A 17,286-nucleotide genomic window follows, 5' to 3' on the forward strand; every position below is an offset into this window, starting at 1 on the left:
AAGGGGAAAAATATTGTGGGAGAAAGAAAGGGAGGGGGACAGAGATGGTGGGATAAAGTGGGGGAGGAGAGAGAGAGAGTGGGAGGAGGAGAGCGGGAGGGAGGGGAGAGAGAGATCAAGAGATGTTAGTGAGGCAGCCATCGCGGTTCCATTTGGAGGACAGAGAAGACAGCTGCTTTCTAGAGAATTGGCTCTGCGGGCTGAGCTGAACTGAGCCTAGTCTACACAGAGCAGAGCACAGGGAGAGAAGGGCTTTAGTCCAACAACAAACAATTCAAATCAAACTGTATTCGTCACATGCTTCGTAAACAACAGGGGTGTAGACCAACAGTGAAATGCTTAGTTACGGGCCCTTCCCAACAATGCAGAGAGAAAGAAAATAGAGAAATAAAGTAAAATGCATAAAAAAGTAATACACACACAGTGAGTAACAATAACTTGGCTCTACACACAGGGTACCAGTACTGAGTCGACGTGCAGAGGTACAAGGTCATTGAGATAGATATGTACATTTAACTAGGAATAAAGTGACCGTCTACAGCACCACATACTGCAGCTACACAGCAGAGCAGAGAGAGAGAAGCTGTAATCTACAGCACCACATACTGCAGCTACACAGCAGAGCAGAGAGAGAGAAGAGCTGTAATCTACAGCACCACCTACTGCAGCTACACAGCAGAGCAGAGAGAGAGAAGAGCTGTAATCTACAGCACCACATACTGCAGCTACACAGCAGAGCAGAGAGAGAAGAGCTGTAATCTACAGCTCCACATACTGCAGCTCCACAGCAGAGCAGAGAGAGAGAGAAGAGCTGTAATCTACAGCACCACATACTGCAGCTACACAGCAGAGCAGAGAGAGAGAAGCTGTAATCTACAGCTCCACATACTGCAGCTCCACAGCAGAGCAGAGAGAGAACAGTTGTAATCTACAGCACCACTCCACGTACTGTATGACCGTACCATGACCTTAATGTATTCATACTGCAATTGTCGGAGAAGTCAAGTATATTTTAATGAACGATCAACATGGGCATTTTTGGATGACTTTTAGATGTAACACAATCACACATTATGGAATACAACCCGACAACGAAATGTACCACCCAAACATCGCAAAAAGATGCATTGAAACTACACATCTTACTGTCACAATTATCGCTGCATCTTCACACATTGCAGAGCATCAAATTGATCCATTGCCCGTCCTTTTAACTTATGCCAAAGTGTTCCAGCTTCAAACGCACAAGTCTGTGAATTGTATATACAGTCCATATGGAGAGGGGATTCCCGGGAGAGAAGGGGACGGAGCAGAGGAATGGGCATCAGTCAGGATTAGCGCCGTGACTGATCCATCCCACTCCAGTGAAGATGTGTCTGCCATCTCTCTCCGTTTTACCAACAACAACAAAAAGTTTCTCTCCGCGAAAGGAGAAACAGATTGGTAATAAAGTGATGGCGAGGGAGCGAGATGGAAGAGAAAGTACAAGACTGACTGAGCGTCCAAACCTTTTGGCTCAACGGCCACATTGAGCTTTTGAAACCAAGTGAAGGGCCACATACTATATGCGTGACAAAACATGTGAAGCCTTTATTCATTTTCACATTGACACTCAACTAGTGTACTGTAGGTGGACATATGCTTGCAGAACAACTCTACCCTTGTACCATCTCTACCCTTGTTTTTTGTGAACACATTACACACATCTTCCACAAAATTGATATAATTTATAACACAGACAGTCAAACACACACAGATCCTGCATATCTACCCTTGTACAGTACAATCAAACTTAGTCACAATATGCAAACTTAAAAATATATATTTATTATATGACTGGAGACATGCAAAATGTAACAGCAGATGTGTAAAAGAAAAACTATTCTAATATTTGAGTGAAACATATGGTAAGAGCATCCGTTTCATTTGGAATGGTCTGTTTTTGAAAACATATTAAGGAACAATTCTCAATCGTCATTGTGAGCTTTATTTACAGTTATCCAAATCAACTCATCCCAAATCTGACTGATTAGTTATTAAATCAAATAAAATTGTATTTGTCACATACACGTGTTTAGCAGATTTTATTGCAGGTGTAGCGAAATGCTTGTGCTTCTATTACCTGTATCCAAGTGCATTGCTGGATAATTCTCACTGCATAACCAATCACCATGAAAAAGCATAGTCCTTGCCTACCCCAGTCATGGTTATTCAACTCTTAATGTGAACAATGGGTCTGGTTACCTCTCTTGGTAAGGGCATCTAAGTCTGGTGTCATCTTTGATGTAGAGATTCTCAGAACAGCTGACAAGTGGTCATTTGTTCAATTTGACCTGTGACGGGATTTGTTGTAATTCATGACTGAGAACGTTTGTTCACACACATATGTGGACCCGAATAAAACAAGCATCCTTTGGGCGTGCTTTTTAATGTTTGGAAACTTTGTTTCATTCAGTGAGCCATAGAACTGGTCTATTGTTGCTGTTTTGTACTTCTCCTTCAAAGCACTGTCACATTGGATGTCGATGAGCTCCAATTGTGTGTCTGGTGGTGCTTTCTCACTGTCGAAGACTGGGCATGATACAAGCTCCAGCTCAGTCTCAATCTTGGTGAAGTCTGAGAAGCGGCGGGAAAACTCAGCATGCAGGTCGATCAAAGTTCTACTGTATGTCTCAGTGCGGCACTGCGATGTGGGCGCATTCAGTGCGGCCAGTGTCGGGAAATGAGCGAGAGACCGGCTGCTCATTTGTCTGGAGAACATCATAAATTTGGCCTTGAATGCTTTCACGTTGGAATACAGTTCATGCACAAAAACACAATTTCCCTGCAGTTTCACATTTAGATCGTTCAGATGGCCCAATATGTCCACACCAAAAGCAAAGTCGCCCAGCCAGTCTGTCTTTCAACTCAGAGAAGTCGTCAGCTTTTCCAACCGTATCAAGGAACATACCCATCTCCCCTCTCAGTTCCCACACACAGCTAAATACTTTTCCCAGGCTTAGCCAGCGCACATTTGAATGGTACAACAAGTCCTGGTGCTCTGCCTCTGTCATTGAGCAGCTGAATGAACTGACGATGGTTAAGCCCCCTTGCCCGTATAAAGTTGACAAGTTTTACAACCACTTTGACAACATTTTCCAGCTTTAACACACTTTTACACAGGGCTTCCTGATGAATAATACAAAGAAGAAATATCAATTCCTCTGACTTAGGGCTTTCTTTTTACTCTGTCTTGTAATCTTTTTAGTAGGCCAATGTTTTTACCGGTTATATTTGGTGATCCATCTGTTGTGACATTTGTCAGTTTTCTCCACGGTAGCTTCATTGTTTCCAAGCAGGCAGACACCCTGTCATATCAGTCAGAGCCCCTGGTTGTTCATCATTGATTCTATCGCAAGAAGTTCCTCTTATTTCAAAGTTCTCATTTATTCCTCTGACAAAAATTAAAAGTTGAGCGGTGTCTCTGATGTCAGTACTCTCATCCAGTGCTATAGAACAAAGATCGAAGCCATCTGCTTTTTTCTTTAACTCTGAGATTAGCTCCTCACCTATCACTTCCACGCGCCTGGTGATGGTTCTGCGTGATAAGCTAATTTTCTCGAATTGGCCTTTAATCTCAGGACAAAGTATACCAGCAGTCTCCACCATACACTCTTTCACAAACTCCCCTTCAGCAAAAGGCTTGCTATGCTTTGCGATTTTATGTGCCACTACGTAGCTTGCCTTAGTTACGGAGTCTTGAGTAGAGCACCGTTTAGTAAACATATTTTGTTGGGCTTTTAAGTTTGTGGGAAGTTTTGAGGCCTTCCTTGCCTTTTCCTGAGAGGACAGATTGCTAGCGTAGTTAGCATGCTGGCTTGAATAATTACGATTATATTCCTTAAAAACGACAACACTTTCTTGGACTTACGTCCAATATGAGTAAAAAAGTATTTTGCTGTCCATTCTTCTTTAAATACACGACATTCAGAGTCCACCTTTCTCATTTTCGCAGCACTCATTTTTCACATCACTCATTTTTCACATCAAAAGTCGTCAAGCAATGAAGTGGCTATGATGACTGAGCGCGTTCTGAATCTGACGGTAGGCCCAAATACAGAGCGCGTTGCCAGGCTACAGCGCCATCTATTGGAGGTTGTTTGTTTATCATGGAATTAGTAATTTTAGGCCAAAAATCGTAACTCAAATATAATCATATGTAATACATTTAAAAAATGTCTCGCGGGCCGGATTCAAGTGCCCGCCGGGTCCAAACTATGGTGCACTAATAAGTAAGGCACCTGTGAAGTCTGAAGGATCAATTGCCCAAACTCACTTGAGCTAGGCCCTAACCCTCGACAGACCTCTTATGGTGCTCATCGCTCAAAACATGGCTGGGACTGGAGAGGGGGACTGGAGAGGGGGACGAAAGACGGCTGCCAAAACAAAGAGAAATGACTGACAGACACACTTGTGACATTCACACACAAACATGGGCTCTACATCAAGCTCAATTGGGGAACAGTGGAAAGGTTTAGGCCCACACGCACACAGAGAGATCAATGTGTGATAAACTAATGGGCTGTACATCAAGATCACTTGGGAAAGGCAAACACACACCCACCCAGGCCTACCTGTGACATACACAGCAAACATGGGCTGTACATCAAGCTCACTTAGAAGGGTGGGCAAACATATCAAGCTCACTTGGAAGTAAGCACCCACGCATCAATGATCCAACCCCATCAGATCTTATATTGTTTTAGAGAACGAAGGATGAGGGAAGGATGACTAGTATTTGAACAGGCCCCAATTGCTGAGATATACATGGGAGACAACCACCCTTGGATACCAGTCAAGCTTGTGTGGGCGGCTATTGGGAATCGGGCTTGGAGCTAGACCAATTTTAGAGAAATCCTGAACACACAAGCACCTCCCTTGAGGTATTCTGAGATGCTCAGTTAGTCCCAAAGCAGACAGGGAGGAGAGAAGAAGAGAGGAGAGGCAGATGTGAGGAAAAATAAACTAATACATCTGCAAATTGTTTTACCGTTGGGGACGGAGGGAGAAATTAACCTGCCCACATACACAACACAGGCCCAGAGAGAGATAGAGATAGATAAATGTGCTGGCCAGCCATTTTTCTGCTTCTCTTCTCAACATAACAGTTGATTTATTTATTTGGGAAGAGAGAAAGGAGAATCACTTTTTCTTTGTTGGTGCCAGAGCCAGAGAACAGACCTTGTTACAGTGTTGTGAGAAGTGTGTAGGTTGGAATAATAGAGATTGGATTTTTTTGGAAACAGATGGGCTCTCTCTCTCTCTCTCACACACACACACACACACACAGTCGCTCTTAGAGAGAGAAAGATATGGGGAGAGAGAAAGATATGGAGAGAGAGACAGAGAAAAACACAGACGGAGAGCGCGAGAGAGAAAGAGTGCGCCTTTCGACTCCAGGTGGGTGCCAACAAGAGGTATGTCCAGGCTGCATGAGTCACCGGGGTCTCCAAAAGGTTGATCGTGAGCTAATAGTAGCTCTCAGCCAACCTATGAGTAGCTCACCAAACAATTCCAAAAGTATATGCAATTATTCATGTGTCACATCGCAAACTGTCATAAACAAATCTCACAAGTCTCTGACACCACAAGCTCCCAGCTAATCAACGCAACATTGACATTATCCCTCCCCTGGTTAGCCACTATTGGCTTAAATAGCCAAACCTAACAATATCTGCCAATTAATTTCAAGCAATATTGCCCCCGTCTGTCTGTGTGGTGCAGGCGTTTGTGTCTATCACTCCGTGTGTAGCCACGTCTTGCAGCAAAAGTATATAATGAGAAAGTATATCAAATGTATTACTTGTTATTTGCAAACATTACAATGAAATGAGCAGCAGCAGCCATAGCTGCAGGAAGAAGGGGTGCTGAGGATGCTGTAGCACCACACTGAAAAATCAGTTTTTTCACAAAGGTAGTGCACTGGGCCTTTACTAGTCCTGGATTAGTTGACCGATATAGCCCTTTGTAACACAGGCAAAAAACACAAATCTGCGCCCCCCCCCCCTCCTCCTTATTTTACCAGGTATATTGACAGAAAACAAGAGAAAGTAGTGTACTAAGGACACGGGGAAGAGTTGCAGGGGAGAGGAGAAGAACGTGCCTATTTGAAAGCTAGAAAAAAAATTAGGAGCTACATTTTTTTAAACTATCTCTCATGCTAGAAAAGGTTGGAGACCCCTGCTCTAGACAGACCCTGGTGGTAGAGAGGTGCTGTCACCTGGTGGCCACTACTAGTATGACATCTGCAGTGTACAGGATACATATCAAGAGCACTGCATTTACCTGTCATTCATCTCTATTTAAAAAGACTGGTGGTGATGATGTGATGCAGTAACACCAATAATGTATAGGCCTATAGGTGTGAAAATAACTGCAGTACTGCGTCAAGACGCAGAGTAGTTTCTCTAGAGATGTCCTCTCTTGCCTCTCTGCACATGCAGCACCTACGTCATCAGGTGTGCAGATAGCCATGCTCTGGCATACACATGCAAGAAACAAATCATCACACTTGCGTCTCTTCCATTGTTAGGGCAAATCAATGTGCAGGTTGGTCCCAGTCAATAAACCTTCACATAAGCAGCTTATATTCTCCAGTCTTTAACCCAATACTCAGGAATAGCATCCTTTCCTTAAAGATGAACTATGCAGAAATCGCTCCGTCATTTCCTGGTTTCAACGATTCTAAGAGTTCGCTTAATTTCAGATTATTTGACAAAACAAGCAACTATGTGTAGAGAATCATTGTACCATCTACACAGCTGTGAAATATATTTTCCATAACCAAAAATATTGTATTTTCAGTTATTTGAAGCTGGTGTACAAAACCAAAAGTAAAAGATGCTAAAACTAAAGGGAAGCATAGAAATAGCACACATTGAAACAGATATACCGCTTCTTTGACTTTCCTCCCGAGTGGCGCAGTAGTCTAAGGCACTGCATTGCAGTGCTAGCTGTGCCACTAGAGATCCTGGTTCGAATCCTGGCTCTGTCGTAGCCGGCCGCGACCGGGAGACCCATGGGGCGGCGCACATTTGGCCCAGCGTTGTCCAGGGAGGGGGGAGGGAATGGCCGGCAGGGATGTAGCTCAGTTGATAGAGCATGGCATTTGCAAATATTGTATGCACTGTAAGTCGCTCTGGATAAGAGCGTCTGCTAAATGACGTAAATGTAAATGTAAATCTATAACTAACATTTCAATGTGAATTTGGTCAGGTCGCCCAAAATGTTATATATTGTAGCTTTAAAGGGGCATTTCAACATGAGTATGGCCTCTCCATCTACACTGATGTGAAAAACTGTTTCAGACTATTGAGATGCTGCCAGTTGTCCCCTGTCCCTCCGTGACAGTGACAGGCCTCCGATGGAGGCAGGTTTTCCACCAAATAAAAAAATTAATTGGTCATTTAGCAGATGCTCTTATCCAGAGCGACTTACAGGAGCAATTAGGGTTAAGTGCCTTGCTCAAGGGCACATCGACAGATTTTTCACCTAGTCGGCTCGGGGATTAGAACCAGCGACCTTTCGGTTACTGGCACAATGCTCTTAACCATTAAGCTACCTGCCGCCCACCACATCACTTTCATCCATCACGTCCTCTCTCAGGTCAGCTGGTCACAAGGCAGACAAGACAAAGAAGAGAGGAGGCAGATTTAACCTATTGGGACGTAGCCCACATCTGCCTACCAGTCCCAGCAGAGACAAGGTGAGAGAGAGAAAGAAGGAGATAGAGGGTAAGAGAGAAATAAATAGAGAGGGTGAGAAAGAGGGGGTGAGAGAGAGTGGGGAGGAGTCAGCAGGTGGAATCCTACGAAGCGAGCTAGATCTACTCAGGGTTTTCTAAAGCTAACCAGCTTCAGCTAGCTTCACATTCCAGGTCAGGCTTCATCTGTACTACGATGGTGGATATTGCTCGTCCGCCTGCCGCTAACTCTAGCAGGCTTGTAACTGCGCGTGCATGTTGCACATAACTAGTCAGACGCCGGACTCTTCATTGAGACAATGCTGAAACATCAATCCATGGGCGATTCAGTGCCACATTTTCATTTGTGGCCAAAAAAATTAAGTGGATTTAGCCGTGAGTTAGCCTTCCCCGGAGCAGTGAGTTAGCCTTCCCCGGACCAGGTTAGTTCTGAAGGATTCATTGCCATAGAAATTGACCTGGCTAAAAGTTGAGTTACTTTCAAATGACTGGTTATCTCGAGTTGAACTCAAGAGTTGACCAAAGTTAGCTCGCCAACTCCTCAAACCTGCTTCGTATGATACCCTTCTGGGCTGCTCTCTCTCTGAACTCTATCCATCCTTTCCCAGAAACATAATAAGGGAGAAGGGGAGAGAGTATGGACTGGAGAGTTGACAGGCTGCAATGCCGTGGAGCCAATAGAACAATGACAGAGGTCAGCAAATGAGAATTCAAGAAATCAAGGTGCCCACACCAAACAATCCAATGAGGATGTTAAGCAAGCCCAATTGGCCAATGACAGTTCAGGGAGCTGACAACTTCTAACAACATGACAAAACATAGTACCAGCTGACCACCCACCCGAACGATGAAAGTCGCCACAGAACCAACACTTATCTATCCCACCATACCATCTGGGGGTAGCCTACAAAAGGCCTGTTTGAAAAAGCCAAGGTGACATTTTACAACAAACGCTGCGTTGCCGACGGGGCTTGCCTCAAAAAAGGCAACCCAATAATTCACTAATCCCTAAACAAACTTGCTAACGTGCCGCTGCCTTGGGGCGGAGGGCCTCAGTGTTATTCCGACTACTTCGATTCTGAGAACAGCAGGAGGGGAGGAAGAGGTGGGGAACCATGCTGGGAACCGGCACAAAGGCTCATCCCTCTACTGGGGAACTGTACCCGCCTGTCTGCAAAAATAACACATTGGGAAGAAAATACACAATTCCACCACCACCATCCTCTTCTCTTCCCACCTCCTTTTCTCTATCAGTTCTGTCCGTCTACCCCGCTCTCGGTCACTCCCCTCTCTACTCTAGTTCTACCCCCTCCCTCTCCCATTCCCATTTCTCTCACTCTCTACACCCTTCCCTCCTCCCCCTTCTCAGCTTCCATTCCCTGGGCTCGGGGAGATCTGAGGGCAGCCGAAGCCAACTTATAAATGTTTGATCCTTTTTTTCGTCGCTAGAGACTTCGCTCTGACTCAGGGGAAAAACACACTAACTTAGCAAGCTAGGTTTATTTTTTATTTTTGTGTGTGCAGATTTCTTTCGCAAACTCATTCTGTAAGCAGATTGCTGCGACGGCAACACCTTTTATGTAACCAAAGGCTAGCCATGAATATTTCAAGGTCTTAAAAGTTCAGCCACCAGATCTGAAAAAAATCTAAGCAGATCATAAAAGCTACTACTTTAGGGAATTAAATCAACTTTCTTTGTGGGTCACCTAAAGAAAAAAGATTGTCCGAAGGAAGACCGTATCACGGGCTCGATTCAGAATATAAACAGACAAACTAGGTGAGAGACCCAACTTCTCAATATTGGGAGTACTTAAAGCTACAGTCTGGGATTTGGGAAGCTGTTCAAAAGGTCATTTCAATTCCTTTATTCTTGAAGGATTTTGCTGTTTTTTGAATTACATACTGTAGCTTTAAGGGTAACACTAAAACAGTGATAGAGGCTATAATGTGTCCTCTTGTATTAGCAATAAGGCCAAGCTACATTACTGGAGGCTCCATTTAGAAGGAAGTAATGGACTCTGACAAGGCCAGGTTTGGGATTCATTCAAAGGCAGTTTCCTCTGTGATATTAAGACAATCATTATTTCCTCTGCCGTATCCCAATAACATCCAGAACTAATATCCTGTCCCGTGTCTCTGAACGGAGCTAGGACGGTCTGGGAACATAGGAGAAACGCCAGGCGATTCCGCAGTCATTTGGCTAGGGAGTGAGTGTTCAAGGTTGCTGCTAAAGCGCTTCCTCTTTGTACCTCTGTGCTGGGAGGTTTTTGGGAGGTGGTGTGTGAGAGGGGGGTGCACATATTTGTCAGCGCTTTCTAGGACTGGTCCTGCTTTTGGTGCAGTGTAATGACAAAAATATTAAATAAACGGTTGTGGAAATACTGCAGTAATCACAGCCATGGAGGAAGCCAGGGAAACATCCCCTAACAATCAAAGCAAAGTTAGTCTCACGGATTGAACCCAGACCGTGTTCCATTACAGAAAGCATCTCCTTTTCACTCTACCCTCGCCCACCCCCAAATTCATTAAGTGGAGTGAACAAGGGCAGAGCGGAAGGGGGACGACCTTCTGGAATGGAACGCAGCCCCAGTCCCAATCCTCCTGAAGCAGTGTAGTGTGTAGACCTGCTGGGTCTTCTTACCTTGGCCACAAACTGCCTGTCCTTCTGGTCCATGTTGGCTGTGGGGGCTACGTAGTCCTTCCAGATACGCACTTTACGCTCTTTAGCAGATCTAACAAACAGAAAGGATGACTCAGTTAGAAGGGGGATAATGTCAACAAAAAGAGGAGAGGAAACAAACAGAGCAGCAATCATCAATGAAGACGTGATGGCCTTGTGTGAATGGTGATGTGAAAAGCAGGAGATTTGGTCAAAAGAACAATGAAGGTAGAGAAAACATTATTTCATAAAATTCTCAGTAAAAATAAAGAAATATATCAAAACATCCTTTCATATACTGAACAAAAATATAAATGCAACAATTTCAATGATTTTACTGAGGTGCATATAAGGAAATCAGTCAATTGAAATAAATTCATAAGGCCCTAATCTATGGATTTCACGACTGGGCAGGGGCGCAACCGTGGGTGGGCCTGGTAGGCGCCAGGCCCACACACTGGAGAGCCAGGCCAAGCCAATCAGCTGTCCGGGTGGCTGTCTCAGATGATCCCGCATGTGACGAAGCCTGATGTGGAGGTCCTGGGCTGCCGTGTTTACACATGGTCTGCGGTTATGAGGCCGGTTAGACGTAGTGCCAAATTCTCTAAAATGACGTTGGAGGTGGCTTACGGTAGAGAAATGAACATTTAATTCTCTGGCAACAGCTCTGGTGGACATTCCTGCAGTCAGCATGCCAATTTAACTCCCTCAAAACTTGACATCTGTGGCATTGTGTTGTGTGACAAAACTGGACATTTTAGAGTGGCCTTTTATTGTCCCCAGCACAAGGTACACCTGTGTAATGATCCTGCTGTTTAATCAGCTTCTTGATATGCCACACCTGTCAGGTGGATGGATTATCTTGGCAAAGGAGAAATGCTCACTAACAGGGATGTAAACAAATTTGTGCACACAATTTTAGAGAAATACGCTTTTTGTGCGTATGGAAAATTCCTGGGTCTTTTATGTTGCGTTTATATTTTTGTTCAGTATATAATTCCTGGTAAAAAGTAATAAAAATAAATAAAAAACACATGTTCATATGATTCTTAGTAAGAAATATAAAGGCAATAGGCCTACATAAAAACATTTGATAAGCACTTCCCATCATCTGGTATTCAATGTTTTCATAATGTGTTTCAATACAAAATATTAAATCGAATCCATGCTAAAACGACTCAAAGACTAACGATGATGACAGGCAAAGCTGGCTCAATTGATACTCTGAGAGTGAAACTTCTACATCTCCAACTGTGCTGGATTCAGACCAACTAGAATACTGATTTATGCCTGTTCAATTACTTCTCAAATTCCTGCCGTAAATTGCTTGATATTTCAGAGATTATTCTGGATCAAAAAGAGTGGTGCGTGTGGCATGGCAGCTGAGAGGAAATTGTCCAGTTTTAAAACTAATTTCCTGCAATTCTCTGCACAGCCATGGCTAATGCTGTGTTATTTTGCTCAAACATAATAATAAAATCAACACCTCTAAATTCATTGTTTTTGCCATTTTCAATTTTCCCTGACTGTCAAGCTTTTATTTTGGTGATTTTTAGTTTTAAATATTATAAATAAATAAATAAATATACAGTGGGGAAAAAAAGTATTTAGTCAGCCACCAATTGTGCAAGTTCTCCCACTTAAAAAGATGAGAGAGGCCTGTAATTTCCATCATAGGTACACGTCAACTATGACAGACAAAATGAGAAAAAAAAATCCAGAAAATCACATTGTAGGATTTTTTATGAATTTATTTGCAAATTATGGTGGAAAATAAGTATTTGGTCAATAACAAAAGTTTCTCAATACTTTGTTATATACCCTTTATTGGCAATGACACAGGTCAAACGTTTTCTGTAAGTCTTCACAAGGTTTTCACACACTGTTGCTGGTATTTTGGCCCATTCCTCCATGCAGATCTCCTCTAGAGCAGTGATGTTTTGGGGCTGTCGCTGGGCAACACAGACTTTCAACTCCCTCCAAAGATTTTCTATGGGGTTGAGATCTGGAGACTGGCTAGGCCACTCCAGGACCTTGAAATGCTTCTTACGAAGCCACTCCTTCGTTGCCCGGGATCATTGTCATGCTGAAAGACCCAGCCACGTTTCATCTTCAATGCCCTTGCTGATGGAAGGAGGTTTTCACTCAAAATCTCACGATACATGGCCCCATTCATTCTTTCCTTTACACGGATCAGTCGTCCTGGTCCCTTTGCAGAAAAACAGCCCCAAAGCATGATGTTTCCACCCCCATGCTTCACAGTAGGTATGGTGTTCTTTGGATGCAACTCAGCATTCTTTGTCCTACAAACATGACGAGTTGAGTTTTTACCAAGAAGTTATATTTTGGTTTCATCTGACCATATGACATTCTCCCCATCCTCTTCTGGATCATCCAAATGCACTCTAGCAAACTTCAGACGGGCCTGGACATGTACTGGCTTAAGCAGGGGGACACGTCTGGCACTGCAGGATTTGAGTCCCTGGCGGCGTAGTGTGTTACTGATGGTAGGCTTTGTTACTTTTGTCCCAGCTCTCTGCAGGTCATTCACTAGGTCCCCCCGTGTGGTTCTGGGATTTTTGCTCACCGTTCTTGTGATCATTTTGACCCCACGGGGTGAGATCTTGCGTGGAGCCCCAGATCGAGGGAGATTATCAGTGGTCTTGTATGTCTTCCATTTCCTAATAATTGCTCCCACAGTTGATTTCTTCAAACCAAGCTGCTTACCTATTGCAGATTCAGTCTTCCCAGCCTGGTGCAGGTCTACAATTTTGTTTCTGGTGTCCTTTGACAGCTCTTTGGTCTTGGCCATAGTGGAGTTTGGAGTGTGACTGTTTGAGGTTGTGGACAGGTGTCTTTTATACTGATAACAAGTTCAAACAGGTGCCATTAATACAGGTAATGAGTGGAGGACAGAGGAGCCTCTTAAAGAAGAAGTTACAGGTCTGTGAGAGCCAGAAATCTTGCTTGTTTGTAGGTGACCAAATACTTATTTTCCACCATAATTTGCAAATAAATTCATGAAAAATCCTACAATGTAATTTTCTGGATCTTTTTTTCTCATTTTGTCTGTCATAGTTGACGTGTACCTATGATGAAAATTACAGGCCTCTCTCATCTTTTTAAGTGGGAAAACTTGCACAATTGGTGGCAGACTAAATACTTTTTTTCCCCCACTGTATATATAGGTCCATTATCTTTTCTACATACTTTATATCTGACTTTAGTCATTAAAGTTAACACTGCAAGCCTTTTTCAGGTGAGCATGCCATTGCTTCCTCCAAGTTCTGTCAGTCTCACTTCGAGTTCAAAAGAAATGACTCATTTCTAAAGTATTCACAATTAGCCACATCCCCTAATTGGTTGGTTACTAAAACGGTTGAGGATAATGACGGTTGTGGTCACATTGACAGTGTTGCGGTAGGGGATCTGGTTGGGGAAGGGACTGACTTTTCTCCGGCCCGGAGTTTCTCTGCCCCCTGGGTGTAGACGGCCATGGACCAGTCCACACAGCGGGCGAACCCTTCCTTCAGCAGCAGCTCTGTGATGTTCCCGTTCTGGAGATGAAACAACGAGGATAGAACATATAAAGTATTGTATATTCCATGATAAATACACTATTTATAGTGATGACTACTGTTGAGGAAACAAAGATAACAGAGTAAGTTCGACAGAAAGAGATGACATCACATTGCCTGCGCTCAAACACGTTCAGAGAACCTCATACAATGTAAGGGTCTCATGAAGAATGTTTGAGTACAGTTAAGTGCAACAACCTCACAGACTTCTGCAAGGTTCAAAATTATATAGTTATCCTTCCTTGCCCTCTGGCCTACAGCAACAGAAGTCCGAGCTACCAGCCTTTGCGTATAGTACAATGCTCAGGGGTCATAGGTGAGGGGTCAGTCAGTCTCACCGGGTGGAGGATGGTACCCAGGATGACCTGGTTGGGGCAGCTCTCCAGGATGATCTGCACGTCCCTCTGGAGCAGACGCGACTCTGTGAAGAACTTGGCCTCGGCAGCGAAGGGCTCTGGCGACTCAGTGCCGTCTGCCTCGCGCTTGAACGTCGGACACTGGAGAGAGGATATATAATGTAATATGCCATTTAGTAGACTCTTTTATCCAAAGCAATTTCTACTACAGTGAGTGCATTTATTTGTGTATGTGACCACAGCGGATATCGACCTCACGACCCTGGCGTTACTCTTACCAACTGAGCTACACAGGACCAAGAGAGAGGAAGAAAATGCCAAAAGACCAAAAGATAAAGAGTAAATATCTGAGAAACTAGAGACACATTCATATGACATATACACCTTATAGTAAATACAAACTAGATATGGGAGACAGAGCAGAGCTGGGAGATGGGGCACTAAGGTTCAAAACGGCTGTAATATCTTAAGTGTGAGATGGGAAAGATTTGTTATCTGCAGTGGTCCGTTTGTAAAACTTCTGGGTCTTAGAAAAAGATGGATGGTGAAATAGGAGACTAACAACAAAAGGAAAAATACCTAAAATCACTTCCATCTCACATACCTTATGAGTTAGACCATCCCCTGATAATGAAGTAGTACAATTAGCTAACCCCTGCAGAAACATATAGGGATATTCCCTAATCAAATCAGTAGGAATATATGCTCTGGTCTATAAAGGATATAAAAGTTGACCATACACACAACCATATATAGTACGGTCAAAGAGACTGACCTTGACCCCAGAGAGCATGACCGTGACCAGGTAGTAGTCAGGCAGGAGCAGGGCACGGACCACGCTACCGTCGCGCACGTGCTCAATGATGGCTGAGGAGAGAGAGACTAGGGTCAGAAATAAAGTATTCATACATTCAATTAATAGTTTTAATACGATAAAATCTGTTTACACAAGGGGAAACATTCTACTATGACCTTATAATACTGTTTTATAGGTTCTACCAGCTTTAGAGTAAAGCAGACTCAGTTCTATACAGAGCCAGTGCTACAGTAGATTCAGTCATAAAATTAGGAATTAGAATCATTTAATAGGATCTCTATGGATTCAGTTCTATACTGTATTATGCCTTAAAAGTCAGTGATCAAATGTTTCCATCTACAGGATGATCTTCACCCCATTCCTGTCCTCTACTATATGGAGGGTGTTTCTACTATATGGAGGGTGTTTACAGTACATGTTGTTGATTACATACTGCTCTGGTTGGTTATAGAATAATGTATTATCTCCCTCTTCTTCTGTTGTCGACCTGACCTCTAAAAATGTCTGTTAGTGTGAAAGGCCAAATTGTGTTTTGAGTGTTCGGGGGCTGAATGAATGCAGTCTGACGAGGGGATCAACCATAATCCAGACCGGGAAAATTAGTATTCCGATTCCGGGCCCCCGGAACTCAATGGAGGGAACATTTAAAGCGATTCGGTTGGATTGCTACTGCCCATTTAAAACAGCAGGGGCGGTCTCGCTAAATGGTAAAAAACCCTCCACACCATTTCCCCATTAAATTAAAGGGAGTGGCCGTTAGCTGCAGTGGACCGGACAGAATGGAGAAACGCATTAGAGGGGGTGAAACTCACATAATGAGCCTGTGAGGTGTGATACAGGGAGCCATTACGTGCCAGATATAGATATAGAGGCATCGAGCCAAAATGGTGGATTATGCAGCTGTGTGTGGTGTGCACACAGGGGCTTCTAATAAGTAACTATGAGGTATGTGTGAGTGTTAGCCCTACCATTGACAGGTTTCTGGTGCATGGAGTCAACAAAGTTGCGGGGGTTCTCAATGCTGTACTTGAGGTCGCGTACGGTGTTAGTGCCACCGCCCTCCGTCCACATGCCTTTCTTGGAGGCCTTGGCCTGGTCCTCCAGGTCACACAGTCTAGCCTGATCTGGACTACACACACCGGGACAAGAGAAGAAGACAAGTGGTTAGTATATAACACACAGACTGAAGTTTCAAAGTATAGTAAAGTAGCTGGAATAGATCTTAGAGACAATGGACTTTTTTTTTTTTGCTGACACAGAGCCCAGTCCCAGCACAGTGCCTTGTTAAAGGGCATCAGTAGGTGACAATTATACTGATGCCAGCAAGCCTCCAGCTCACTCTTCTGTTACTGGTCCAGTTCTCTATATTATCAGTTTGGCCTTAGGGGGCAACTGCCTGCCTCTCAGGATGTGCTAGTCCTGGAACTGCATGGGCACTAGTTAGTAGTTCTAGCTACACTGACAGTTCTACTACCGGCCCTCAGGATAAACTGATGAGACTGGCTAGGTGGACATACAACTGGACATAACAGTTCTGCTATGTTGTGCTTTTTAAATCCTTTCAGATAAATTAGGGTCAAAAAGAGCAATGGTTCCCAAATGTATGGTCAGGCTTTCATGACCCACGCCAATTCAATAAAAACAATGTTTCTAGTGTCACAAAATTAGCCTTTAGCTGTGACACGAGGGCCCGTGGCCACCTAATACTTGTGGGATATGCATTGGTTTAGTTGATCAACCAAAAACATAAGGGAGATTCAGGGGGAACAACTTAGAGTTTGGGTCTTTTTTCAGGCACCACAACTTCCTCCATTTGCCTAAACACCAACATGAGTTTCAGACACCTGGTAGACGGCCAAGTACACAACTCCCCAGTTTCACTTCCATCTGCATGAGCTTTCAGGTTCAGCGTGTTGATAACCAGATTGACAGGCTGGGCCTCAAACAAAGATCAGAGGGCACTTTAAAGACAACATGGTGCCCAACAACTCCCTCAAACGGGCAAGGCAGGCGATATATGTCTCAATTCCACGGTGGTTCAAAACAAATGGCGACCGTTATCTTGAAAGACCATCAGCGTTTTCCACTTCGCCTTTTTTAATTTTCTTCATTATTTTCCGTCGGCGTGTGAACAG

At 43.8% G+C, this 17,286-nt stretch overlaps 1 protein-coding gene across 1 annotated transcript in view; it reads right to left on the reverse strand.

Annotated features, from left to right (window-relative positions):
* Positions 1 to 17,286, reverse strand: part of LOC311129747 (staphylococcal nuclease domain-containing protein 1) — a 241,312-nt gene that overhangs the window by 215,350 nt on the left and 8,676 nt on the right. Inside the window, exons 5-9 of the mRNA XM_084162170.1 lie at positions 16,120 to 16,280; positions 15,110 to 15,201; positions 14,317 to 14,475; positions 13,851 to 13,957; positions 10,383 to 10,473 (exon numbers count right to left, since the gene is read on the reverse strand). Of these exons, the coding sequence (XP_084018296.1) occupies positions 10,383 to 10,473; positions 13,851 to 13,957; positions 14,317 to 14,475; positions 15,110 to 15,201; positions 16,120 to 16,280 (610 nt within the window). The remainder of the gene's footprint in view (positions 1 to 10,382; positions 10,474 to 13,850; positions 13,958 to 14,316; positions 14,476 to 15,109; positions 15,202 to 16,119; positions 16,281 to 17,286) is intronic.

The sequence above is a fragment of the Coregonus lavaretus genome, assembly GCF_964263955.1.
Source record: "Coregonus lavaretus genome assembly, chromosome: 5".
Lineage (NCBI taxonomy): Eukaryota > Metazoa > Chordata > Actinopteri > Salmoniformes > Salmonidae > Coregonus > Coregonus lavaretus.